Source organism: Muscardinus avellanarius (assembly GCF_963383645.1).
Source record: "Muscardinus avellanarius genome assembly, chromosome: 12".
Taxonomy (NCBI): domain Eukaryota; kingdom Metazoa; phylum Chordata; class Mammalia; order Rodentia; family Gliridae; genus Muscardinus; species Muscardinus avellanarius.
Window position 1 is genome coordinate 107,047,885 of NC_137798.1, and position 25,749 is coordinate 107,073,633.

General features: G+C 63.3%; 1 protein-coding gene across 2 annotated transcripts; it reads left to right on the plus strand.

Moving 5' to 3' along the window:
- Nucleotides 1-723: 723 nt before the first annotated feature.
- CEP170B (centrosomal protein 170B) lies at nucleotides 724-20,306 on the plus strand (the record flags this gene model as incomplete). Of its 2 annotated transcripts, none has more annotated exons than XM_080707375.1 (18): nucleotides 724-828; nucleotides 7,437-7,526; nucleotides 8,432-8,510; nucleotides 8,938-8,996; nucleotides 9,790-9,925; nucleotides 11,390-11,491; nucleotides 11,643-12,125; nucleotides 12,388-13,100; nucleotides 13,247-13,420; nucleotides 13,824-13,914; nucleotides 14,007-15,728; nucleotides 17,096-17,339; nucleotides 18,471-18,630; nucleotides 19,110-19,250; nucleotides 19,353-19,441; nucleotides 19,531-19,624; nucleotides 19,925-19,976; nucleotides 20,053-20,306. In XM_080707375.1, 18 exons carry the CDS (start codon nucleotides 724-726, stop codon nucleotides 20,304-20,306), a joined length of 4,788 nt encoding a protein of 1,595 aa, XP_080563501.1. The 2 variants fall into 2 exon arrangements, with proteins under 2 accessions (XP_080563501.1, XP_080563502.1); XM_080707376.1 differs by having other exon boundaries at nucleotides 17,201-17,339.
- Nucleotides 20,307-25,749: the final 5,443 nt, after the last annotated feature.

Consider the following 25,749-nt stretch of genomic DNA (forward strand, 5'->3'; position numbering starts at 1 on the left):
GGGCCAGCCACTTTCCCCCTCCCAGTTATTGCCCTCGCCTCTTTCTGGCCTTGTGGTCCCTCCGGGTTAGTCTCCTGCTCACTCCAGCTCTACTCTGTGCTGACTCTAGTGTACAGGGTAAGGGGGCTCCAGGCCAACCTCGCAGGCCTGAGACTGTCCCCCTGCCAGAGCCCCTGCCCAGAGCCCAGGCTTGGGGTCACTCCTTAGGTCCCAGGCTTAGAAATTCTTCATGGTTTTTGAATGAGGCTACTGTGTTTTCATTTTGCACTGGGCTCTGCAGTAGCAGAGCCAGTCCTGGGCTCCAAGGCCTTCTGTCTGCTTCCAGGACGGCCAGAGTGTCCTTCAGGGGGAAGTGGGCCCTCTGGTTCCGACTTATGTCCTGAGGTCCCCGGTGCGCCATGTCAATGCCACTGTGACCTCGGCCCCTGGCACCTAGAGAGAGGGTGAAGTATTGGGCCTGGAGGATGGGGAGGTCCCAGGACCTTGGTGGGAGTGTGGGCCCTACAGTAGGCATGGGAAAGGTCATCATGCAGGGCAAAGCGAAGGGACTCGGGCCACACGTGGGGGAAGGGCTGGTGTCCTGCTGTGGCTGTGGCCAGCTTGAGCTTTAGGGGGCAGGTCTGTGCTGGGCCTGGGCTGTGTGCAGGGGGCTGGGGCTCAGGCTGGGAGCCCATCCTGACAGTCACTCCTTTCCAGGGCCAGGCAAGCCTTGCCAGTACCAAGATGAGTGTCACGTCCTGGTTCCTGGTGAGCACCAGCGGCACCCGCCACCGGCTCCCGCGCGAGCTCATCTTTGTGGGGCGAGATGAGTGTGAGCTCATGCTGCAGGTGAGTGGGCAGGGCGGCTCTACGTGGCCTGGACCCACCGCGGGCTCGGGGCTTCCCGTGCCCGCGCAGGGGTGAATGGGCACTTGTGGCACAGGCTCCTGCCCCACGTGTCAGGGGAGAGTGTCTAGGCTCCTGTCATATTGCCAGAGGCGCGGGGGCCTGAAAGGGCGAGGACATGCCCTCGTGCAGACGGGCCTGAGGTCGCCTGCACAAGGTGCTGGAAGGGGCATATTTCGTGTCCTCATCATCCAGTCATACAGTGCCAAGGATGGTCCCAGCGGTCTTGTTCCCGGAGGTGTCCAGGGGAGAGCCAGGGTGTATGGACGGTGCCCAGCTGGAAGGGTCTCTCCTCCGGGTCTGAGAGGCTAGCAGGGACCGGCGCCTGGCGAGCAGAAACTTCTCTCTGCCTGCCCTTGGTTTCTGAGCCTGAGTTGGGCTTCTTGGGGCTTATGCGTTTCTCTTTGGAAACAGGGTGGGAGCCGTGTGCTGACCCGGTAGGACCCACCCTGGCTCCGGGTGTCCTTTCCTCTGGGTGTGAGTGCCTGCCTTCCTGCCTCAGGGGCTGTAGGCCCCCAGCCATAGCCCACTGAGCTCCGCCCTGGTGGGCAGCCCTGTCTGGTGCGGCTGAGGTGCGGCCGTGTCTCAGGCTGGCTGTGGCTCTGCCCTCAGCTCTCCGTGCAGCCTGGCTGCCACGCACACTCCCAGGCAGGCGGCTCTGCCTGGAGGGCTGGGCTTGGGCCGAGTGGGGTCCCGGCCGGTGCGCGTTCCCTCGGGAAGCCGCTGTTTGTCCACCTCTGTCCAGGGCTGTTTCCTCTGTGTCTGTGCTGGGGGCTGTTTGTGTCCCCTCGACATGCGCATGTTGAAAACTTACCCCCAGTGGGATAGTTTTGACAGGTGGGCTCTTTGGGGGGATTGGCGCATGAGGGTCCTCATGAGCGGGACTAGGGCCCGTATAAGAGGCTGAAGGAGCTGGTTCCCACCCTCCGGCTCTGCGAGTGGCATTTTTTGGGCCACAGCCCCAGTCTGGGGTGTCCCCATGGAGTCAGGATGGCCCAAGCCCGGAGAGCCAGGCGTGCTCTCGTGTCCCGGGTCAGGCCCGGCTGTGGCACGGTCGTGGGGTTCCCACTCCCACCTGGGGTCCCTTTGATCCAGAGTGCTCTGCCCTTCATCCTGTCTTCCTGGCTCTGGTGGGAGGAGAGAGCCCTGCGGGCCACGCCTTGCCGTGGAGCCGAGGGCAACTGCGGGCGATGGCGGAGCTGGTGAGCGCGGCACGCGGCCCCTATTTATAGAGGCCGAGATGCCCACTTCCTGTACGTGTCACGCATCATGCTGTAGGTTCTTGATGATGTTTAAAGGGTCTTTAATCATTTGAAAGTGTGAAGACTGTAGGGCGGGCAGGGCTGCGGGCTGTGCCCCGCCACGCCGGTGCCCCCGCCAGTATGTGGACCGCGCACAGCATGCCGCTGACAAGGGCTGTGTGTCCCCCTCCCCTCATGAAGGAGGTGGCACTCTGGGACCTCTGGGAGGAAGTGGAGTAAGGTTGGGGTGCAGGACCCAACGTGGCGCTCTCTTGCTGAGGTACTGGGGAGAGGCCACTCTGAGGGCTCGTGGGGCCCGTTCCTGGTTCCTGGGCCTGATAGTGATGGGCCTTAAGCAGGAGGAGCCACGGCGGCGTCTTGGGTGTCCAGGCCAGGTGGCCCTGGGCCTGGGTGCACCTGCATTTCTACCCCAGGATGTCCTGGGTGCAGTGGCCATGTAGGACACTCGTCTTGGATGGGGAAACTGCAGCTCAGCGAGGTTGTGCAGGTAGAATGTGGACAGGAAGCTGCCCCTGGCACCCTGCAGTCAGCCTCCCCTGGGCCCGGCTCAGGTACACCCGTTCTCGCCCTCTCGGCCTCCGCTGCCCTGCTGGGAAGGCCCTGGCCTCCACACCAGCAGCCTGCCCCCTGGCAGCTCCCCAGGACCTTCCCTCGACGGCCCCCTCTGGGCGCACATGCTGCTCCTACCCCCTCCCTGCGGCTTTCTTGGGGCTTCATCGGGGGCCCTCTGACAACACACACCCTGTCGAGCCCACCCAGACCCAGCTCTGCAGGACCTCCCAAGGCAGCCTCTGTCCCCACCTGCTTCCTGCTCCTTCGTCCCATACCTCGCACCCCCACCCTGTGCAGACAGGAGCCCCGCCCTCCTGCCCCCACCTAGCTCTCCCACTCCTGCCCTGGGACCTGGCTCCACGTCCACCCCCCGTGCCCGCCACAGCTCCTGCTGCTCACCTGTCTGTGCTCTCTGGGTGCCCTCGTGGTCATGCCCACAGCTGCCCACTGCCCGGGCCTGCTCTGGGCCTGGCACCTGCTCCCATGGTCTCCACTCCAGCAGAAGCGAGCCACAGGCCCGTTGCCCATCAGCAAGCTGTCCGCCTCAGTCCCCGCGTGGGGAAAGACGGGCTGGATGGGCACTGCAGGGGGCGGCCGAGGAGCTGAGCGGGACGGGCCTCTGTACAGAGAGGGAGCTGGCCGGGGAGGCTGTGGGTCGCAGCGCCACGGGGGACGGGGGGCGGGGCTGCCAAGGGCTTGCCGGAGACAGGAGAGGCTGGCTGGGACCAGCGGGGAGGAGGGGCTGGGGGGGGGCCCTCACGCCACCTGCCCACAGGCCTGCGCTCGTTAGCTGGCTGTCTAGTGAGGCCTGGCACAGAGCTGGTGCCCAGCAAGGATGTGCAGACATGAACACACACAAATATGTGTGTACATACATGGTGAGCATGTTCCTTTGCATTGTGCATGTACCTGTATGTGTACATGTGGCTTTATGCACATGCTTATGCACATACACGTGTGCATGCATTCAGGGCCAGCATGTGCCTGTTCATTGCCTGTGTGCCTTATGTGCACATGTGTGGCCTTGTGTACATGTTTGTGTGTATACATGTGTGTGCATATGTGCACTGTGCATGTGCTTGTACGTGCAGCAGCCTGCATACATATCTATATGTATACTATAAATGTACACCTGTGCACTGTACATGTGCATATAGGTGCACACATGTGCCTTCATGCACTCATGTCTGTGTATACATATGTGTTCATGTGTACATTTGAGTACATGGCTATGCAGTATATGTGCCTGTAAGTGACATGTGTGTACAAACACGTACTTTGAACACACCTCTTGCATGGTGAGTGTGCACGTGTGTGCACCTGCATGGCCTCCTGCACGTCTTTGTGCATACGTGTGTATGCATAAGTGTGTTACGGTTTGTGAGCGGTCTCCTCTGTCCTCTCTGTCTCCACCCAGTTTGACCTTTGGCTATCCATGAACATGTGTGACCGCTGAGACTCAGAAAGCACCCCCAGAGTGGCCCCAGAAGCCACTACACCCAGGAGCCCAGCCAGCCTGCCGTGGGTGTCTGTGGCCTCGCAGGTGGTGACGCGGGGGATGAGCTGGCCAGAGGGTGTGGCCCCGCCAGGGTCAGCACAGCCTGGACAGACTCTCCCTGGTGGAGGGCATCAGACGTGAACTTGGTAACACATCTTTATTCCATTTTCAAGTGAGCACAGATGATGGCCCGCCTTCTCCTCCAAGTCCATGTGTTTGGGCTTCTTGCGGCCACTTGCGTGACTGCCCACCCGTCTTTCTGCATGGACCTTTCCTTTCCGCAGCCCCCGGTTTGTGTGGTTTTAAGTTCTGAGCCATGGGCCAGGAGCCGCCTCTCTTGGGCGGGCTGGCTTCCAGCTCCTGAACTGTGGGCTTGGCCGGATGGGGTCTGCTTCTGGCCCGCGGTGCGGGGCCAGGAGAGTGGTTTCTGGAGTTGAGGGGCCTGAGTCTCTGGTGCTCCTACAGCCTGGGAGGGCCTTAGCAGGAGCGGTCTGGGGCAAGGCCCTGGCCAGCAGTGGACGGTCGGCCCCAGGAGTGGGTGGGCAGCCCAGGCCCTGGTGTGATGGAGGCCCGAGGAACTGTGAGTCCAGGGCCTTGGCAGCTGGGCTGAGGGCAAGCATCTTGCTGGGGAGGGCAGGTGGGCAGGGAGGGTGGGCCGGGACAGGGGCACTGTGTGAGCACCTGCAAGGCCAGGCGGCTGGGTGTGCCAAGCCCCCCGAATTATGTGGCCAGTTCCCAGAGGGTGGCTTAGTAGGAGAGAGAGGTTTAGAGAGGCCTCCAGGGCCCGGGGCTCCGAGCAAGGCTGGCCCTCCTCCCAGGCCAGGGGGAGTCCCGGAAGCCTCAGTAGGAGTGTGGTGAGGTCGGGATAGTCCAAGGGCCAGGCGGGGGCTGGGAGGTCAGTGAGTGGCCTTGGTGTGGACGCAGATTAAGAACTGCTGAGGACAGAGAACGTGGTGTGGGTGCCTGGGGGTGGAAGGGGCACACTGGCTGGACATTACTGGAAGAAGCCTGGAGGGGGGCCACAGGCTGGGCAGGAGGGGCCCCTGGAAGGCTCCCGGGTTGTTTCTAGGAGGTAGAGGTCAGGCCTCAGGGGTCTGAGGCTTCTGGGAGGGGGTTTCCAGGCTGGAAAGGTTAGAAGCACCTCTCCCGGGACAGTCCTCATGAAAGGTGGCTGCCCACCCTGTCCACCTCAGGCCAGCAGAGCTCAGGCCATCCCAGGTGCCCTCGGGCGGAAGCCGGCCCCAGCAGCCCCTGTGACACGCCCTCCCTGCCCTCTCCCGCCCGACTCCCAAGGAGGTCTGATGCCCGCACGGAGGGCGGGGGTCCGGCCCTCGGGCCTCAGGGTGTGCTTCTCTGAGGCAGGGGTCCCTTCTGAATGCCCAGCAGTGCAGAGGAGCACTGTGTGTGCCCAGGATAGGGTGCAGGTGAAGTGAACCCTCGGCCCTGGCTGGGACCCCAGTCCTCCCAGCTTCCAGGCTGGCCCTGAGGTAGGAATCAGGAGCCCTCAGTCCCCCCGCACCCCGGTTCTGGGGGGAAGCTCCTCCAACCCCTGCCTTCTCGGTAGACCACAGCTCAGAGGAAGGAGCCCCCCAGAAAGCGTCACCCTGCCCTAGGCTACCCGTGCGGCACAGAGGAAGAAGAAGGGTTGGTGGGGCCTGTACCAGGGACCTCAGCTCCAGCTCTGCTGGAGGGCGCAGATCTGGTGTGGCCCTGGCCTCCCCTCCAAGCCTCAGGCTGTTCTGGGTACCAGCCTCAGATGAGGAGTTTGGAATGGGGTAGAGGTGGGGCCTGGGATGCGCTGTAGGGCTCCAGGCCTGCACATCCTGCCAGACCTGCTGCTCTGGGGGCAGGTGGGTTGGACCAGTCCTGGGGCCTCCCAGGGAGGGCTGAGAGCAGGCTGAGCCTCCCACCTGCATCTCACCTGCCTCTCACCTGAGCCTCTTCCCCACTTCCTGGGGAAGATGTGGGCTGGGCAGATGGAGGTGGCTCAGAGATGGCTGCTTGAGGACCCTGTTAAGTGACCCCCTGCGCCCCCACCCACTGCCTCAGAGGACCTAGGGTCTGGGTGGGATGAGGTATGGTCCTGCCCTCCTGTGCCAGCTTCTCTGTGGCCCCCAGGACTGCTGTGGGGCTTCCCAGTGCTCACTTCTGGGATGGCAGAGGCCGCAGGAGTGAGGGCCCAGGCTCAGGCCTGCTGGCCACTATGAACCCACCCACCTCCCACCTGCTGTCTCTAGGGCCTGGCCTGGTGACCCTGAGTGGGGGGGGCAGGGCTAAGCCCATGTCCACCCCTCCCCAGCCCCATTGTGTGCCCTGGTCTCTGGGAAGGAAGGCATCCTCCCCTGGGGCCTCTGATTCTCAGAGGGTGCCCAGGTGGAGCAGACCAGAGAGGAGGGTCTCCGTAGAAGCAGGCTGCCTGGGGAAGTGGGCTGCTGACCTGGGCTGGGGGCTGGGCTCCCATTGAGAGACTGAGAGCCCCTGGAGCCGGGGGAGGGGAGGCTGGTAAGCTCTGGAGGCGGGCTGCAGTGCCCACTCATCTCCAGGAAGCTGGCCCTGGCTGTGCCGAGATTGCTGTCCTTGGGGAGCAGGTGCTCCAGGCCATGCTGCTGGTGCCTCAGCCAGAGCGTGACCTGTGCCACCTCTGCCCCGGGGAGCGAGGGCGCTGGGCCACTGGCAGGAGGGGTGCTGGCTAGGCTGGTGGCCAGGAAAATAGACTTACGCAGGTGGGCGTGCATTGTGCGTTGCAGGGCACGTGTGTGCGTGTGCGTGCGTGTGCGCACGTGTCCAGGCCAGGCCTATGGGGTGTGGGGCTATGTGGGATGTCACACTGAGTGCTGGCATGTGTCCCTCTGGGGCTGGTGCTGGGGCTGGGCCAGGAGGGGAAGACCTGCCCCTGCCTGCCACCCCTGCCTGCCCTTGGGAGGAAACAGCCTGTTCCAGATGACCAGAGGGCTCCCACCCTCCCACTGCTAAAGCGAAGGGACCTGGGGAGGGTGGCCATGCAGGAGGGGTGGGGTGATAGTGGGGGTGGGGTGTAGTCCTGGCCCCTTGCTTCGCCGCTGGGGCTTGCTCTGGGCCTGTGGGCTTGAGAGGGCACACACGCTGCTGGGGAGGGGGCTCGGGTGCTAGAGCTGCTGTTTCGGTGGGGTGCCCCTCCTTGGTGGGCCTGCAGGAGGTGCTTCTGCCTCCTGGGCCTCCCTCCCCAGGACGTGGCTCCTGAGGGCCACCTGCCTTCCCAGTCCCGCAGCGTGGACAAGCAGCATGCTGTAATCAACTACGACCAGGACCGGGATGAGCACTGGGTGAAGGACTTGGGCAGCCTCAACGGGGTGAGTGTGCTGGACTCTGGGGTGAGTGTGCTGGACTCTGCGGAGGACCTGGCCCCGCCCCTCAGCTCCCGCCCCTGCTCCCCTTCAGTCTGTCCCCACCCCCACGCTCTGGCCCCGCCCCTCAGCTCTGGCCTCGCCCCTTCATCTGCCCTGGCTCCGCCCAATCCTCCACCACCCCAGGGCCTCCTGCTCCTTGGGGGCAGCAGTCTCCCTCAGCTGTGGAGGCCAGACTCCCCCTGGCTGGGGCTTGGCCCTCATGGTGGGGTTGCTTTCTGGGGAGAGTGGACCCCTCAGGTGGTAGGGGAGACTTCGAGCAGGGAAGTGGGCCCCTGAGTTGAAAGGCGCTGTGTCAGGTACCTTCCTGCACGTGGGGCTGTGTGGCCTCTCGTGAGTCTGGTGGCCAGGAGAGAGGCTGACTACGGGAGTAGGGGGCTGGGCTGGAGGAGCTGCTGAGTGGGGTGCAAGGGCAGGAGGGCCCCATAGGGCGTGTGTCTATCCGGGCCACCAGTCTAGAGATCGTCATTTCTTTCTGTGTTTGATGGACGTGGGCCACCCTGGGATGCTATCTCAGTAAGAAAACAAACCAGGCTCCCACCTTTCCCGGCCCATGCAGCCGAGAGCATGGGGGTTCCCTGGTTCCCTCAGGGCACCCGCTCACTGGGCCTCCATGGAGCCCTGGGTGTGGCCCTCCACTGCCCGGGTCAGTCTCGGTCCGGCCTCCCTCAGCCTTTGCAGCAGGCGGAGCAGCCCCACCTCCACGTGGCACCTGGGGAGCGGGCTCTCCTCCGCTCCCCACAGGGGCGTGTGGGCCCGGGATGCGCCCCTGGCCCTGCAGCCCCCAGGGGTCTGTCGCGGCACCGAGCGGCCCCAGGGGTCAGCAGCACGGCGGCACATTCCCTCTGCAGACCTTTGTGAATGACGTGCGCATCCCAGACCAGAAGTACATCACCTTGAAGCTTAACGACGTCATCCGCTTCGGCTACGATACCCTTTCCCTGACCTGCTCCCTGCCTCCCGCTCAACCCAAGGCCACGGCTTGCTGTTGTCCTGCAGGCAGGGTCAGGGCCCCGGGGCCCACAGCTGGGCCCTCGGGTACACTGGAGCTGACCCGTGCTGCCCATGCCCCTGCTGTCCTCCTGCCTGCCCACCTGCTGTGGCTGAGGTCGCGTAGGACCTGGGATACGAATGCCCACTGCCCAGGACCCAGAGTCCTCACTTGACCTTCAGGCCGCCCAGGCTGGCCACCCTGGGCTCCAAGCATGGGGGACGCGGTGGGTCCCCTGAGGAGGAGCCCTCCGTCTGCCTTGATGGGCACTTGAGTCTGCTCGCTGACCACTGGGTGTGGACTCCAGCTCAGGCCTTGGGTTCTCCCGGCTCTTCCTGCGCCATGTTCTCCTTAACGTGTGGCCACATTCAAACATGTATGTGCTGGAGCGTGTGCAGCACCGACTCCCTGAGGAGGCGCTCAAGGTCAGTGCCTGGGGTCTCTGGCCTCCAGGGCCGGGCCCTGTCTGTTCCTGCTGCCGTGTCTCCCTGGCCAACACTCCCCAGGCACCTGGGGCCATCCTGGCTTGGGGCTCAGCCGCCGGCCCTGCCCTGCTGGACGGCCTAGTCTGACAGGTGGCAGAGTCATTGCTGGGTGGGGCCAGGCCTGGAGCTGAGGCCTGCGAGCTGCTCCACAGAGCTGGCCCTGGCCTCTGTGCCTGGCCTCACAGCTCTTCAGCTGGCTGGTGGCTGAGAACCTGGAGGGGCTGCTGGATTGCCTGGGGGGAGGCTAAAGCCCGGCTTCGAGCCCACTGTGGGGAGGAGGGAGGAGCTACGGTCTTGGGCATGGGGAGGCCTGCTGACCCAGGAGAGCCCCTGGGGGCCATGGGAGTGCCTTCTGGAGTGCTCCCCAGCTCTCGAGCCCCCAGTCTGCCGGGAGCCTGGACAGGCAGGTGTGGCCTCTCCCCTCGCTGTCTGTGTGGGGTCGTAAGCACACCCTTAGGCAGGTGTGGCCTCTCCCCTCGCCTGGGCAGCACAGGGCCACACAGCTGGGAAGGATTTGGGGGGACAGGGCCTGCTTCAGGTGGGGCCTGGGGCAGTGGCCAGCCCCTGTCCTCTGATGAACCCGGCCTGCTCCATCCTCCCATCCAAGCACACCCTGGGGCTACCGAGCACCCCGCCTCGGGTGTGAGAGACTTCATGACAACTGAGAGGCTGGGTCTGCCCAGGTGGGGCCCAGGCTGGTGCCCCTGCCTCACCCCTGCCGCACTGTCCACAGCACGAGAAGTACACCAGTCAGCTGCAGGTGAGCGTCAAGGGCTCAGCACCCACGAAGGGCGAGGGGCCCCAGAACACGCCCTACTGCGAGTCCTCCAACCCCAGGCCGGAGAAAGGGGACCGGAGGCCTGGAGCAGGTAGGCCCAGGGTGCTGGGAGACGGGAGCTGTCCACACAGGGCCCCTAGAGCCAGCCAAGCCACCACTGTGCCCTCTGTGCCCCTCCCCGGTGCCTCTCCCCACTGTGCCCCCTTCCCTCCACGAGGCATCCTTCCCCACGCCCTTTGCCCAGCGTGCCCCCATCATGCCCTGTGCTCCTGCACTTACCCCACCACCCCACATGACCGCCCTGGCTCGACATCTCCCGGGCTGGCAGCCGTCCAGGCAGGGGTCTGTTGGTGTGTGCCCATGTGCCTGCCGCTGGCACCCACCTGCCAAGCAGTACCACCCTCCTAGGGCCAGCAGGTCAGGCGGATGGGCTAACCTAGTGACAGAGCCCCAGGAGGGCCGGGTGCCTGTGAGTGGCCAGTGGTGGTGGGCACAGAGGAAGGTGTGCTGGGTGTGCAGGGGATGGGGTGGGGGTATCCAGGGAGGCTGGCTCCCATCCCAGCTGTGTGGAAAGGGCTCCTGCTGTGGCCAGCAGTGAGCCGCCGGCCAGCCGGTACCTCGGTGCCCCTCGGTGTGGTGCTGGGGGCCCAGAGGCAGATCTTCCCCTGTTGGAGCCCCACCCACATTTTTCTTTTGGAAGACTGCTGGGAACCAGGAAGGTTTCCAGAAAGCTCTCTGAGCTGCCTGGGGCACCTGTGGACTCCAGGCTGCAGTGAACACACACAGCTGGGAGCCTGCTGGGAGCAGGTGCAGTCAGAGAGGCGGAGCAGCGTGTTGAGGGCAGACACAGGCTGGGCCAGACACCCTGCCTCAGCCGCCCCAGGTGCAGCCCAGGGCCAAGAAAGGCTCAGCTCTACTCTGTGGGACCATGTGGCATCTGACAGGTGCCCGGCCTCTGGGCCCTCCTGGGCCTCGCGGTGTGGGCAGCGGGAGCCATAGCTGGCCAGACTCCAGTGACCACAAGGTGCAGGCAGAGATGGGAAGGGCTCGAGAGGCTGGGAGGTGCCTTGGAGCCAACGTGCCAGTGTGGGGCACCAGCCTCCGCTCCTGTCCGAACGGCAACTGGGAACTGGAGTGCGTGTGAAGTCCAGTTTGTAGCTCCTGGCCAGTGATTCAGACACTAAAGCAGGTGGACCCAGAGCCACCCACCTGTGGCCTGAGTCACATATAGAGCCTTGGGGAAGGGCGGGAACCGGGTGCCGCCAGTCAAGCAGGCTCTGGGGGCCGAGGCCGGAGCAGCCTGAGGTTGCCTGCCCAGGGAGGGGTGTTGAGGACTGCCCCCCCCCTCGGGATGAGCCTCCCTACACGGCCACCGAGGGAGGCCCGGGTCAGGATGAGGCTGTGAATGTCCAGGCACAGTAGACCATCGTCACTGCTCGAAGACGCATGGGTGGCCCAGAGTGGTCGCAGCTGGTCGGAGCCTTGTCGGGCCCTGGGACCCAGGCTGGACTCGCCCTAGGAGCCTGGTGACCCCATGGCTAAACCTCTCCCACAGAGACGGCTTACCGCACGCCCCTATACGGGCAGCCCTCCTGGTGGGGTGAGGATGATACCGGCACACCACCCGAGGACCGGCGCCCCGAGGAAGCCTACCAAGGTGGGCTTCCACAGCCAGGCTGCCTGGCTCCTGAGCTCCAGGCATGTGGTGAGGGTGGGGCGGCCGGGCCTCAGGCGCCTATGAAGGGGAGACAGAAGAGGGCGGCTGAGGGTGGCTGTCCTGTGCCTGTTCTGAGGTCACTTCCCCCCAGAGCGTGCCAAGGAGCCAGCACAGCGGGATGGCGAGCCAGACGGCATGCTGGACGGCCTCCGTGCCCTGGCCGAGCAGCAGGGCTACTCACTCCGGCGGGAGCCCAGCTACTTCGAGATCCCCACAAAGGAGGCCCCGCAGCCCGCTCGGCCCCCCGAGGTGCCAGCGCACGAGGCACCCACCAAGGATGAGGAGGCGGGGGGCAGGGCGGCCCCCGTGGTGCAGAGTCACGCCTCCTTCACCATTGAGTTTGACGACTGCAGCCCGGGCAGGGTGAAGATCAAAGACCACATCACCAAGTTCTCCCTGCGCCAGCGGCGGCTGCCCGGCAAGGAGGCCACGCCTGTGGAGGTGGTCTCAGCCCAGACCAAGGTGGCCGACTGGCTGGTTCAGAATGACCCGAGCCTGCTGCGCCGGACCGGCCCCAGCAATGACCGCCACAGCACCAAGAGTGACCTGCCCATCCACACCCGCACCCTGAAGGGTGAGTGCATGGTGGCCTGCGTTCCTCCGCGAGCGCCGCGTGCTGGCCTGCCTTGGCTGGCCTGAGTCTTGTTCCTGATGCACTGTCCGAGAGCCACCTGCCCAGCATGGCAGTGTCCAGAGTCTGTTGCATGTGTCGGGCTCCCTTTGGCATGGGGCGCCCAGTCCCCCTGCACCCGTGAGCCCGCGTGCATTGGCTTTCCCTGGGTGCGGGGCGAGGGGCGAGCACCGTCCCTGGTTCCTGATGAGCTGGGTCCCCCTAGGCCACAAGCATGAGGACGGCACCCAGAGCGACTCAGAGGACCCCCTGGCCGAGGCGGCCCCAGCGGCCGGGGCCCCCACAGAGGCGAGCGGGGAGCCTGTGCGGCTGCAGAGGCAAATCAGGCGGGACCCCCAGGAGCTGCTGCATAACCAGCAGGCCTTCGTCATTGAGTTCTTCGACGAGGACACGCCCCGCAAGAAACGCTCCCAGTCCTTCACACACACCCCGCCTGGGGACCCCAAGGCTGACAAGCGCCGGGGCCCAGGGGGGCCCGACAGGGAGCGCCCGAGCACCCCAGCCCGCTCGGGCGGAGGTGTCTTGGGGTCACAGAGGGCCAGCTCACTCAAGCGGGAGAAGACGGAGGAGCGCCTGGGCAGCGCCTCGCCCGCTGCCCGGGCCCCTGCCCGCCCCTTCGGCAGTGTCGGGCGCCGCTCCCGCCTGGCACAGGACTTCATGGCCCAGTGTGCACAGGAGAGGTCCCCAGCTGCCAGGCCTGGTCCTGAGGAGGCTCCCCCGGTGCTGCCCGCCCCCTCGACGCCCCGGGTGGCCAGCCCTGTGGCGCCCCTGGGCCCTCCCCCGCCTCCCGCCGACCCCCAGCTCACCAAGGCACGTAGACAGGAAGAGGATGACAGCCTCAGCGATGCGGGCACCTACACCATCGAGACGGAGGCCCAGGACCATGAGGTGGAGGAGGCCCGCAAGATGATTGACCAGGTGGGCGGCCCGTGTGGGGTGGAGGGGGCTCCTGCGTCAGGGCCGAGGCCTCTCTAGCTGGGCCACACAAGCTGTGTGCTGTGCCACCAGGCTTGAGTGAGGGGGGCCAGGCACCTCCGACCCTTCAGTGCCATCCCTCCTGGCAGGTTTTTGGGGTGCTCGAATCTCCTGAACTCTCCAGGGTGTCTTCGGTCACCTTCCGCCCAGTCATTAGCGGCGACAAAGATGAGTCCGGTGACGGGGGCGTGGCCCAGCGCATGGCCATGTTGCAGGAGTTTTCCCCTCGGCCTCTTGGCATGGCGGCCCCAGCAGAACAACAGGTACAATGAGACAGGACTCGAGAGGGCCGAGACCTGAGGTCAGCAGCCTGGTAGGGCTGGCTGGGCCTTCCCTGGAGGCGGCCGGGGCTCTGGTGTGGAGGGCTTGGGGCCAGGTGTCGAGGCCCAGAGCTGAGTGTGCGCTGCCCCAGGTAGGGTGGTCATTGCCAAGGGTTGGAAGTCAGCTTCTGGCCTGGAGCTGAGCCCCAACCACTGACCTGGCCCCTCTGGCAGAGCTGGCCTGGTGGCCCATCATGCTGTGTTTGTGTGAGCCCAGCAAAGCCCACCGTGGGTCTCCTGCCGCTTTTATGTGGGGCATGCCTGTGGCAGGTGCAGCTTGTCCCTGGGCCTACTTCCAGGCTTGTGCTGCCCCTGCTGCGACACCCTCCTGCCCTCCTCTCTGCAGGGCCTCCTGGTTCCAGGCTCCCCTGGGGGTCCGAAGTGGGTGTCCCGCTGGGCCAGCCTGGCTGACAGCTACTCGGACCCGGGTCTGGCAGGTATGTGAGTAAGGGGTCTCATGCCTGGAGGAGGGTCGGGCCTGTGTGCCCACAGCCCTGGGCTCTTCTGACCATCCTGCTCAACCTTCCAGAGGACGACCCCGGGCGCAGAGCTGGAGAGGCTGAGGGGGCCCTGCCGGTGCGCACACGGCGACTACTCCCTCAGCTGCCCAGTGACAGGGCTGGCAGCCCCGCAGGCCCTGAGGCTGCCAGAAGGAGTGGACCTGGGCCTCCCGTACCTGCAGAGCCAAGCAGCGAGCAGGCTGGCCAGCCCGTGGGCCCAGAGGAACTGGACCCCGACAGCCTTAGTGATGCCAGCGGGTCAGACGGGGGCCGGGGCCCTGAGCCAGGCACTCAGCAGCAGGAGGAGAGCCGCAGGACCCCCCAGGAGGGCCCGGCCTGGGCCAGGGGGCGGCGCTCGCCGAGGGCTCCCGGGGAGCTGGCCCCCACCTCCTTCTTCATTGGGGACCAGAATGGGGAGGTTGCCTTCCCCAGGAAACCCTCCGCACCTCCCGGAGAGGTAGAGGGCCCGGGACGGGTGGTCCAGAGCAGCCCCCCGGCGAGGGACGGCCTCTACGTCAGCACCAGCGGCAGGATGGTTATCCAGCTGCGCACTGGGCGGTCCCCAGAGCCTGACAACCCTGGCCTCGCTCCGCCCAAGGAGGCGCTGGCCTTTGTCCGGCAAGAGAGCTTCACCAAGGAGCCAGCCAGCAGCTCTGCCGTGCCCGGCAAGCTTCCTCGCATCTGCAGCCACCCGCTCCTGCAGGACCTCGCCGCAGCCCGGGCCTCGCGCGCGGACCTCCATCCCCAGGACACCCACCTGTTCTTGAAGGAGACCGAGACGGCCCTGGCTGCCCTGGAGGCACAGCTGCTGTCCAAGTCCATGGACGACGGCGAGGGGGCCGGCACCGCCAGGCCCGAGGACTCACTGTCTGGGGACTCAGATGTGGATACAGCCAGCACCGCCAGCCTGCTCAGCGGTAAGAATGGGCCCAGCCCGGCGACTCCACAGGCCCCAGGGCTGCAGGAGAGGCTGCCGTCCCCGCCAGCGGCTCCCGACCCTGGGGGCCACGCCCCGGGCAGTGCCCGAGAGCGGCCTCTGGAGAAGCAGCACCGCCCGTCAGGCCCTGCAGACCCTGGCCGCGGGGAGCCACCACGGCGCCTGGCCGTCCGGCGCGGCCACGGGCCACGAGGGTCCCTGGACTGGCCCGATGATGAGAGAGGCGCTGGCCTCACCCAGACACCCACCTCCGATGTGGGCTCTAACCACGAGACCCCTGAGGCCCCCGGGGCCGGTCGGCCAGGGCCTCGCCGGAAACCAGGGGCACCCCCGCCGTCCCCGGCTGCCCGGGAGGAGCAGAACCGCAGCTCCACCAGTGCCCAGAAGGTGCAGCAGGCACTGACGCGGTCCAACAGCCTGTCCACGCCGCGGCCCACACGGGCCTCTCGGCTCAGACGGGCCCGGCTGGGCGAGGCCTCGGACACTGAGGCTGTGGATGGTGAGCGGGGGGCCGCGGCCAATCCCGAGTCCGCAGGCCGGCCCGCTGCCGAGCAGGCCAAGAAGCTGTCGCGCCTGGACATCCTGGCCATGCCCCGGAAGCGGGCTGGCTCCTTCACAGGGCCCAGTGACTCCGAGGCAGCCCCCACCCGCACCGGTTTCTCAGGCCGCAGCGTGGAGTTATGCTGTGCCAACCGCAAGCCTACCATGGCTGAAGCCCGTGCTGCCGCCCGGAAGGCAGCCACTGCCACTGCCGCCGCCGGCCCCCGCCAGCCCTTCAGCAGAGCCCGCCCGGGAAGCGCCAGATACGCCTCCAGTGAGTGCCGCGGGGGCTGCACGGGCCCAGGGGCTTCCTGCACCTGAGGTAGCCCAGTGTCCCTGCAGGCCTGGTTCTGGCCCCAGGGGAGCTCCTGTTCGCAGAGCTGGGGGGCAGTGCAGATGTACACACCATGTCTTTGGGGTAGCTGCCCCAAATCGGGCAGAAGAACCCAGAACTCCCCAGGATGGAGGGGCGTCCTCTTCCTCAGTGGACTGAGGGGCTGGCCCTTTTACTCCCCTATACTCCCGAGGCGGGGGCAGGGTCGATGGCTCCTGAGCTGCCTATGTAGGGGTCCATGGTTCTCTGCCCCTGTGCCAGTGAAGGGTGCCAAGTCTGCCTGTCTGGGGGGCGCTGACTTGTCTGAGTCCACAGACTTCACAGCCAGGGAGGGTTGTCAGACCCCCAGGAGCAGAGCCTCACCCTGCACTCCGAGGTCTGTGTGTCCAGTCAGGAGGGACAGGCTGCCGTGGCCACCGGAGCTGGCACCCGGCCTGGCGTGGCAGGCATCTCGCCTGCACGGCTGAGGCCTCCTGTCCTGTGGAGGGAGCCACACGGTGCCCGAGTGGATTGGTTTGAGGCCCAGGTGCCGCGGCCCTGGCCTTCCCCCTTGCTTTTGTCCAGCCCTGTCTGGGCTGGCCAGCCCACCCAGGCTCCCAGCATCCTCCTACGCTCTCCCTGCCTGCTGGTCCATGGGGCAGGACGCTGTGGCTGTGGGCTAGGACCCCTGCTTGGTAGACCCCATTGTCCCCAGCCCACCTCGCCACTGGAGCATGCGGCCCCACCTGCCTGCCTTACCGCAGTGCATTTGCTGTTCAAGCTGCTTTGGGCTGAGACAGGAGGATCAAGGTTTGAGGCCAGCCTCAGCAACTTAGTGAGATCCTGTTTCAAAACTTAAAAGAGGCTGGGAATGTAGCTCAGAGGCAGATACCCCTGAGTTAGGTCCCCAGTACCACCAGGGGAGAAAAGGTGCTTTGGGGCTCTGAGCAGGGCTGGGCAAGGACCCTGCCCCAGGGAATGTACCTGAGGGGATGAATCTAAGGGCGGCCAGGCCACCTGGGCCAACCAGCTACCTGGAGGGCCCGGGCAGGGCCCAGGTGAACTAGCACCACCTGGTCACCTGGGGTGGCTTTCATCTCACCAGGCACAGACCCATCGCTAGGGCACTGCAGTGGCTTTGGGAGTGCCCGGCCATCTGCCCGCATGTCCCAGAGCTTAGCAGTGTGTCACTTGTGCTGAGGGCTTTGGGTGCGGGGCACCAGCGGAGACCCGCGGCGTGGGCCCTCACCTAGAGGGCCCTGGGGCCCCGCAGGTGCTGAGCCCCCTCTGTTCTGTTCTTGCTTCTGAAACCAATCCACTCACCCAAGGCACGCGTCGCCGACCGCAGGGCTCGGATTACACGTCCACCTCTGAGGAGGAGTACGGCTCCCACCACGGCTCCCCCAAACACACACGCTCCCATGCCTCAACAGCCACGCAGACCCCGCGGGCCGGCGCCACTGGCCGGACTCGCTCCCGGGCCCCTGGCCCGCGGGACACGGACGACGACGAGGAGGAACCTGACCCCTATGGGTTCATCGTCCAGACGGCGGAGATCGCGGAGATTGCAAGGTGAGCTGTGCCCATCTCCATGAAGGGGTGGGGGAGGGGAGGGGTGGGGTGGGTGGACAGATGGGTGAGTGGGTGAGAGGATGGATGTGTGTGTAGGTGGGTAGGGGGAGAGACTGAAGGAAGCGTGGGTGAATGATTGGAAGGCTGGGTAGACAGGTCAGTGGATAGACGGGTGATGGACAGGTGGGTGGAAGGTGGACAGGTGGGTCGCTGGGAGGGCCATTGGTGGTAGCTACATGGGCAGGTGGGTGGGCACTGGGGAGATGGCTGGGCTGAGTGAATGGACGGCTGGGTGCATGGAGGGGGACTTTGGCACAGGAGGCCTTTCCCAAGGCGAGGGTTAGGGTCCATCCTGGGCCAGGTGGTGAGGATGGTGCAGGGAGGTGAGTGAGGTGAGTGGTGTCGGCAGGCGGTGCTCAGTGCCACCACGGCCGAGCCCTGCGAGGACCCTCCCTGGGATGGGCCGGTGGGCCACTGGGGCTGGGTAAACAGCAGGTGTTTCTGTTGAGGGTGCAGAGCTTGGGAGCCCCTAGGCACTGGGAGGAGGAGACCAGAGGCCGGCGGCCTCAGGAGAGCTGCCTGTGTGGAGACGGCTACGCTGGCTGTGGGCCTGAGGACCCCCAGATGGGGGGCTGCCTTCGTCCCCAGCTGGCTCTGCCCTCCTCTGCTGCCTGGGCATGCTGCTGATGCAGGCCATGGTGGCCTGTGCGCCCCCTGCACGGCTGGAGTGGAAGCTTGGCTTTCCTGTGACCCCTGTCCTGGGAAGGCCCATCCTCCCAGAGCCTGCTCCCTCCCTCACCTGGCTCTGACCCTGAGGTCAGGAGCCCCCAGTTCTAGCTGCCATGACCACTGTCCACCTGCCTCTGTGTCCCTGCCTGCAGAGGTGGCACCCGAGGCACCCCCACCTTCATGGCTGAGTCAGGTCTGCATAGTGAGGGCCTGGTGGCCACCATGCCTAGCCCCGGTGGGTGGGAGAGGACCCCTGCACGCTCAGAGCCCGGGGTTCCCCCCTCTGCTTGGACCCTGGCCCACACCATCTCCCCTGGGGCAGCAGCTTTCGGGTCCCTCTTCTTCCAAGCTGGGCTCTCACAAGGGTACCCCCAGGACCTGCATCTTCCTTGCCCCCCGCAGGCTGAGCCAGACACTGGTGAAGGACGTGGCCATCCTAGCCCAGGAGATCCATGATGTGGCCGGGGATGGTGACTCACTGGGCTCACCGGGGCCCACCCGCAGCCCCTCCCTTGGGAATGTGCCCAGTACCCCCGCCTCTACCATCTCTGCCCGCGAGGAGGTGAGCCCTGGATCCCTGGGTGTACATGCCAGGGAAGGTAGCGGTCTGCTGGGGCAGAGGATGGGCACAGGGCAGTGGCAGCTGCACCCACCCAAGCTCAGGGCCCGAGCGGGTGCCTCTGGGCTGGCTCCCCTACGTAGCCCCTACCAGAACCCTGTGGTCTGGGGAGTCAGATGCACCTTTGCACCTGTCCCCAAGCTCAGTGCCTCCCTCCAAAGGGGTGGGAGGCTGGACAGGAGGATTGCAGGTTCAAGGCCACCCTCAGCAAGTAGTGAGACTCGTCAACCTAGTGAGATCCTAGCTTCAAAATAAGAATAAAATTGGCCTTCAAACTATAATAAAATAGTTGGAAGGTGGAGTGCCCCTGGGTTCAACCCTGAGCATCACAGGGAAAAGAGCGGGCGCTGTGCAGGCCCCGACCTATCTGCCTGGAGCAGGGGCCCTGCCAGGTGAGCACATGCCCCACCTGCCCCCTGCAGCTGGTGCAGCGCATCCCAGAGGCCAGTCTCAACTTCCAGAAGGTGCCGCCCGGCTCCCTGAACTCTCAGGACTTTGACCAGAACATGAACAGCCGCGAGGACACCCTGGCCAACAGGACGAGGCCTCGGAACCGAGAGGAGGTGCCACCCCCTCGTGTGTGCAGCCGTGGGGTGCCGGCGGGGTCTGGGCCACATGGGCTGTGGGGCTTCCTGGGCACCATGGTGACGCCCGGGTTCCTTCAGGCGATCCTCGACAGCCTGATGCTGAACCCAGTGTCCCAGCTGTCACACACCATCCGCGAGAACACGGAGCATCTTGCTGAGAAGATGAAGTACGTATGTGTGGCGTGGGCCGGCCGAGGGAGCGCGGGTCCCCAGCCCGGCACCATCGCGGCCTGCTCCCGTTTGTCCCTCCCCGCAGGATCCTCTTCCAGAACACGGGCCGCACGTGGGAGGAACTGGAAGCCAGGATCAGCGCCGAGAACGAGGTGCCCATCCTGAAGACCTCCAACAAGGTGAGTGGCCGCGGCTGCCCTCCAGAGCCCGGGGGGGGGGGGGCGCCTGCGTGCTGCTGCTCTACCTGCCCCCCCTCTGGCCAGAGCTGGGGGGGGGCGCTTGCTGCTCTACCTGCCCCCCCCCTCTGGCCAGAGGGGGGGGGCGCATGCGTGCTGTTCTACCTGCGCCCCCTCTGGCCAGAGCTGGGGTGGGGGGGGGCCTGCATGCTGCTCTACCTGCCCCCCTTCTGGCCAGAGCTCGGTGGCGGGGGGAGGGACCTCCCGCGTGCTGCTCTACCTGCCCCCCCTCGCCTTCTCTAGGAAATCAGCTCCATCCTGAGGGAACTGCGGCGTGTGCAGAAGCAGCTGGAAGGTGGGTGTAGCCTGGCTGGGCGGGGAGCTGGCGGAGGCCGGCCTCAGCGGTCTGACCCCCTCCATCCTTCCCACAGTCATCAACGCCATTGTGGACCCCAGCGGGAACCTGGACCTCCTCACGGGAAACAGGGCTTCTGTGAGCTTGGCCCAGCCAGGGCTCGGGAAGGGGCGGATGGCTGCCCAGACTCCGGCCACGGCCACGCCTGCCTCTGCGGAGACCTTGCTGGCTGCCCCGCCGCTGAGGAGCTTCCCGCAGAGGCCCAACTGTGGGCCCCCTGGCCTCCCGGAGCCCGCCTTCCTCCCTGACTCAGAAAAGTTCCTGATCTAGGCGTGGCCTGAGGAAGGCCGGCCTCCGCGTGCGTGGTCCTGTGCCTGCCCATCCATCTCTCTTCCCACCTCTGACCTCGGGCGGTTCCATGAAAACCCCCACACGTGCCATAATGCCAAGGGCCAGCGCCTCCTTGCGCAGGTGCCTCCCCAGCCCCCACCCCGCCCCAGCCTCCTGGCCCAGCTCCCACCCTGGGTACGTCCCACCTCTCCTCCCTGGTATTTTTGTTGTTGGCTTTAAAGGAAAGCAGCTCGCGCCATTGCAGCAGTCCCTCCCTCGGCCTGGGAGGCCCTGTCCACGCCTGTCAGGTCCCCGCACGCTGGCCCAAGACCAGGCAGACAGAGGAAGAGGGGCTGGGCCAGGAGGCCAGGAGCCGTTCAGTGCCAAACACAGAGCCGAGGGCTTGGCATGAGCCTGCTCCTGCTCAGGGGAGGGCACCTGCCCAGGCAGAGCCTCCAGAGCCCCGCAGCCTGGAGCGAGTGGCCACGGAGACCTTCGGGCAGGAAGCCCACAGCTCTGAGCCTCTGTGCCAACTCCACTGCCAAGCCCGCCGAGCGGGGCTGTCCCCGCAGAGCCCGAGTGTGCGCCAGGTCGGCAGGAGAACACAGGTGTAGACCCAGCATGCGTCCACGCAGATTGTGTCCAGGCATGCCTGCAGGGCTCTCCCAGCCTGGGATCCTAGGCCCCTAGACAGGGTGTGTGCGAGTAGGTGGGCAAGCAGACCCTTGGCAGTGAGCACTGGCCAAGGTGGCTGGGAACTGGGTTGCCAGGAGCTCCTGCGTAGCTTGGTGACCTAAACTGCCCGAGTCCTCTGGCGCACCATCCTGGGCGCCGTGGGTATCACCTAGGTTCTGCGACAGGGTCCGGTGGTCTGGTGCCCTGGGACAGGGCAGGCCCCGGGACGGTTTCTCAGGATCCTTGCAGCTGGGAATGGTGAGCAGAATGCGGCCCCGGCCGTTCTGGAGGCCCTAAGCCAAAGAGGCGTTGACTCTGGAGGGGTGGGGCTCTCCTACCTCGACCAGCCTGGCGGCGTGTGGTGTTGGACCTCAAGGGCCAGGTGGCTGTGAGGCTCTGCGGAGGCCCACGGAGGGTGATGGGCCTCCCTGTTTAGTTAGTTGCTGTGCAGTCGAGCCTGGGTCCGCGTGCCTCAGCCCACCGATGTTTACGTGTGTGGGGGTGGCGGGGTCCCCGCTGCCCCACCCTAGAGCCTGCTGTCCATCGGAGGAGGTGCTAGATGGCCCGCCTGGGCCGCCGCCTGCCCTGCATGCCCCTCAGTGACCCATAGCCTGTCCCCTGGAGACAGCACTGGCCATTCGTCCACCGTTGTCTGAGACTCCTTCGCGTCCCCACCTACCGCCCCTGGTCATCGCTCTGGAGTTTTTTTAAAGCACACGTTGGTGCCCCTCCGCCACACACATGAGTTCCTTTGTTTGCCAGCTCCAGCCTTCGACCTGGGATTGGTGACTCCCTTGCCTGGCTTCTCGGAGGTATCTACATTGTTCTCAGGTGGTCTTGTGGGTGTCCTTCAGAAAATGGTTATTTTATATGATTTGTCATGGAGTTTGTTCTAATAAATCATTCTTGTATCACACAGCAGCACACCAGCGCCTGCTGCCTCGTCGGCTTCTCCTGCAGGTGTTGGGGTGGGCCACCCTGGGGCCAGGGAGGGGCCTCAGTGGCTGGAAATGAAAAGGGTTTGACCCCCAGACCCGGGAGATTGCGAGTCTGCGATGTTGCCACCAGGGGGAGGCCTAGGCCAGCATGCAAACCAAATGTTTCTTCTTGAAAAAGAAAGCCAGGCTGAGGTGCACTCTCATGGTCCCAAGACGGGAGGCTGAGACAGGGGTTGCAGTTCAAGGACAGCTGCAGTAACTAGTGAGACCCCCGTCCTGCAGCAAGACTGGGGGCCGGGCGTGGGGGCGCACGCTTGTAATCCCCGCACTTGGGAGGTGGAGACAAGGAAGATGGCACAGGTTCGAAGCCAGCCTCGCTGGTTTAAGAGACCCTGTTTCCAAATAAAAAAATATAAAATAGGTCTGGGAATGTAGCCTGGAGATAGAAGGGTTCCATCCCCAGTACCACCAAAATAAATAAAGAAAGAAAGAAAGAATAAAAAATTGGGCTGGGAGTATAGCTCGGAGGTAGAATGCTCCTGGGTTCCATCTGCAGTACTGGAAAAAAAAAAAATAGGGCTGGGGATAAAGCTTGGAAGCAAAATGCCCCTGAGTTCAATCCCTAGTAACACACACACACACACACACACACACACACACACACACACACAGAGCCAGTGTGATAGTGCACACTTGTAATCTCAGTACTTGGAGGTTGAGACAGGAGGATCGCAGGTTTGTGGCTAGCCTCAGCTACTTAGGCCCTCCACAACTTAGATCCTGCTTCAAAAGAATGAAAAAAATAGAGTCTGGGGTATAGTTCAGAGATAGAATGTCCCTGGGTTCAATCCCCAGCACTGCAAAAAAAAGTTTTCTGGTAGGTGTTATGATGGCGTACACCTGTAATCCCAGTATTTGGGAGGCTGAGACAGGAAAACTGCAGGTTTGAGGCTATCCTCAGAAATTTACCAGAGACCCTGTTTCAAAATAAAAAGCTGGGTGTGGTGGTACACACTTATAATTCCAGTACTTGGGAGACTGAGATAGGAGGTTCGCAAGTTTGTGCCCAGCCTCAGCAACTTAGCAAAGCCCTTAGCAATTTAATGAAATCCTGTTTGAAAATAAAATAAAATAGGGCTGGGAGTATGAGTTGTGAGTGTAGCTCAGAGGCAGCAGGCTCCTGGGTTCCATCCCCAGTACCACAAAGAGAGGGAGGGAGGGAAGAAGAAAGAAAAGAGACGTGTCTTTGCCAGAACAAAGTCCAAATTCCAACATTCATGGAAGGGGCACAATTAAGTCCAGGCGGCCGCCAGGCGTGCGAGGAGCAGGTAGCGGCAGAGGCGAGAGCGCATCGCACGCCTCACATGGAAGGTGCGTGCGTGCTGCCCCTGGCAGGCAGCCACGGACAAGGACGGTCGCTGTTTTGCTTTCTGTTTTGGTACTGGAGATTGAACTCAAGGGCATTTTACCTCTGCGCTATATCCCAGCCCTTTATTTTTATTTTGAAACGGTCTCGCTAAGTTGCCAAGTCTCAGCCCTGCGACCTGTTCAGCCCCCCAAGCGCTGGGCCTGTGGGCCTGTGCCACCACAGCGCTGTTCTGGCCTTTCTCCAGCCAAGCCAGGACCACAGAAACTGCCGACCACCCGGCAGGCCAGGTGTGTGCCACTGCGGTTCCAGAAAGAGGAGCAGGGTAGAAAAAAATCTTGGAACAATGGCAACATGTTTTCCAAACTTCTTGAAAACTACGGACTTAGGGATCGGATAGCTCAGCAACTGGCAGGAAGAATGCGGGGGAGTTCTCACCACAGCAGTCATCAGAGCTGCTGGGGTTCACTGAGCAGGGCGCTGGGAAGCAGCGCAGGGAAGGTGCACGGTGCGGAAGGCGTGCGGCGGGACAACAGTGAGGTCTAGGGCGGCCGCGGCAGTGGACGGCTCACCCCCAGGCGCTTGGAGCGGACAAGCCCTTGGCTCCGGTCGCAGGCTGCGTGCATGCGTGCGTGCGACAAGGCGGAGGCAGGGACCCTGCGGTGGAACCACCCAGGAGCATTCCACCTCTGAGCTTCACCCCAGCCTATTTTATTTTTTAATTTGAAACAGGGTCTCAGTAAGTTGCCGAGGTTGGGTGCAAACCTGTGATCCTCCTGTCTCAGAATCCCAAGCACTGGGATTCCAGGCATGTGCCACAGTGCCCGACTACAAAAGTTTCTCTCTCTCTCTCTCTTTCTTTCTTTCTTTCTTTCTTTCTTTCTTTCTTTCTTTTCTTTCTTTCTTTCTTTATTTTGGTGGTACTGGGGTTCCTGGAAGCCCTTCTACCTCCGGGCTACACTCCCAGACCTATTTTTTATTTTAATTTGGAAACAGGGTCTCTTAAGCCAGCGCGGCTGGCTTCAAACCTGCACGATCCTCCTGTCTTCGCCTCCCAAGAGCAGGGATTAAAAGCGTGTGCCACCACACCCGGCTAAAATCATTGTTTTTAAGGGGAAAAGAAGATACTGTAAGACCCCCGCCGAGGGGAAACCCTCAATCAACCTCGGGATAAGCGACGTCAAGTACCATGAGAGACTACGTCCTTGACACAATGAGCAAAAGATGAAGGTTTATTAAGGAGCCAGTGCACTGGGGCCGACTCGTATAGGAGTTCAGCCCCGAGCCACTGAAACTGAGGGTATTTATAGGGAAAAGACCATTAGTTAGGGGGTTTTGGGCTAAATTGCATGCGTTTACAGAAAATTACAGAATCATTTGAAAAGTACATTCTGTAGTCAAGTGTTAGATAAAATACCAGGTGTAGTCAGTAAGCTCCCGGGTCAAGGCGCTCTGGCCCAGACAGCATAGATAAGATGGGGTGGGCTTATCGCATATCTTACATTCCTAAGCTGTAAGCTGCAGTAAAATATACTTTTTCTTTTTAACTATTAGCTGGCTGTTTTAACTATTAGCTAGCTGCTAGGGGCTTATGATTTTTTCTCTAAATGGAGCCTTTCAATACAATTTCCAAGTCGTTGGGGTTGTGGGGCAAAGAGAATAAAGAAGGTTCAATGAACCACAGGTGGTGTTGCACGCTTGAAATCCCAGAACTCAGGAGGCTGAGACAGGAGTGATACAGGTTTGAGGCCAGCTTTAGCAACTTCTTGAGGCCCTCAGCTACAGAGCAACTTAGACCCTATTTCAAAATAAAAATAAAATAGTGCTGGGGATAGCTCATAAGTAGAATACCCCTGGGTCAGTTCCACAGACCACCGCAGCGCAGTCCATGGGATTAGGAGGGTGAGTTCCTCTCACCCAGTGATGTCACTGGGTGGTGGCATCGGGCCCAGCACTGACTCAGGCTCCTGCAGACCCTGCTGTGCCTACACCTGCCACACCCCAGGACTATGAAGCCCGACACCTACAGTCATGTGCAGTGCGGAGCGCTTGCCAGCGGTGGTTACAATACTGGGCTTTGGGGGCCCTAGGGGTTAAACGCAGGGCATTCCACATCTCAGCTACACCCCCAGCCATTTTTATTTTTATTTTATTTTTATTATTTATTTATTTATTTTTGCGTATTGGGAATGGAACCCAGGGGCATTCTACCTCTGAGCTACACCCCCAGCTCTATTTTTTTATTCTTTATTTTGAAACCGGGTCTCAAAACTGAGTTGCAAAGGGCCCCACTAAGTAGCTGAGGCTGGCCATGAACCTCGATCCTCCTTGTCTTAGCCTCCTGAATGCTGGGATTACAAGCGTGCACCACCACATTCGGCTTTATTATTATTTTCTTTAGGTACCGGGGAACCCAGGGGCATTCTACCTCTGAGTTACACCCCAACCCTATATTTTTATTCTT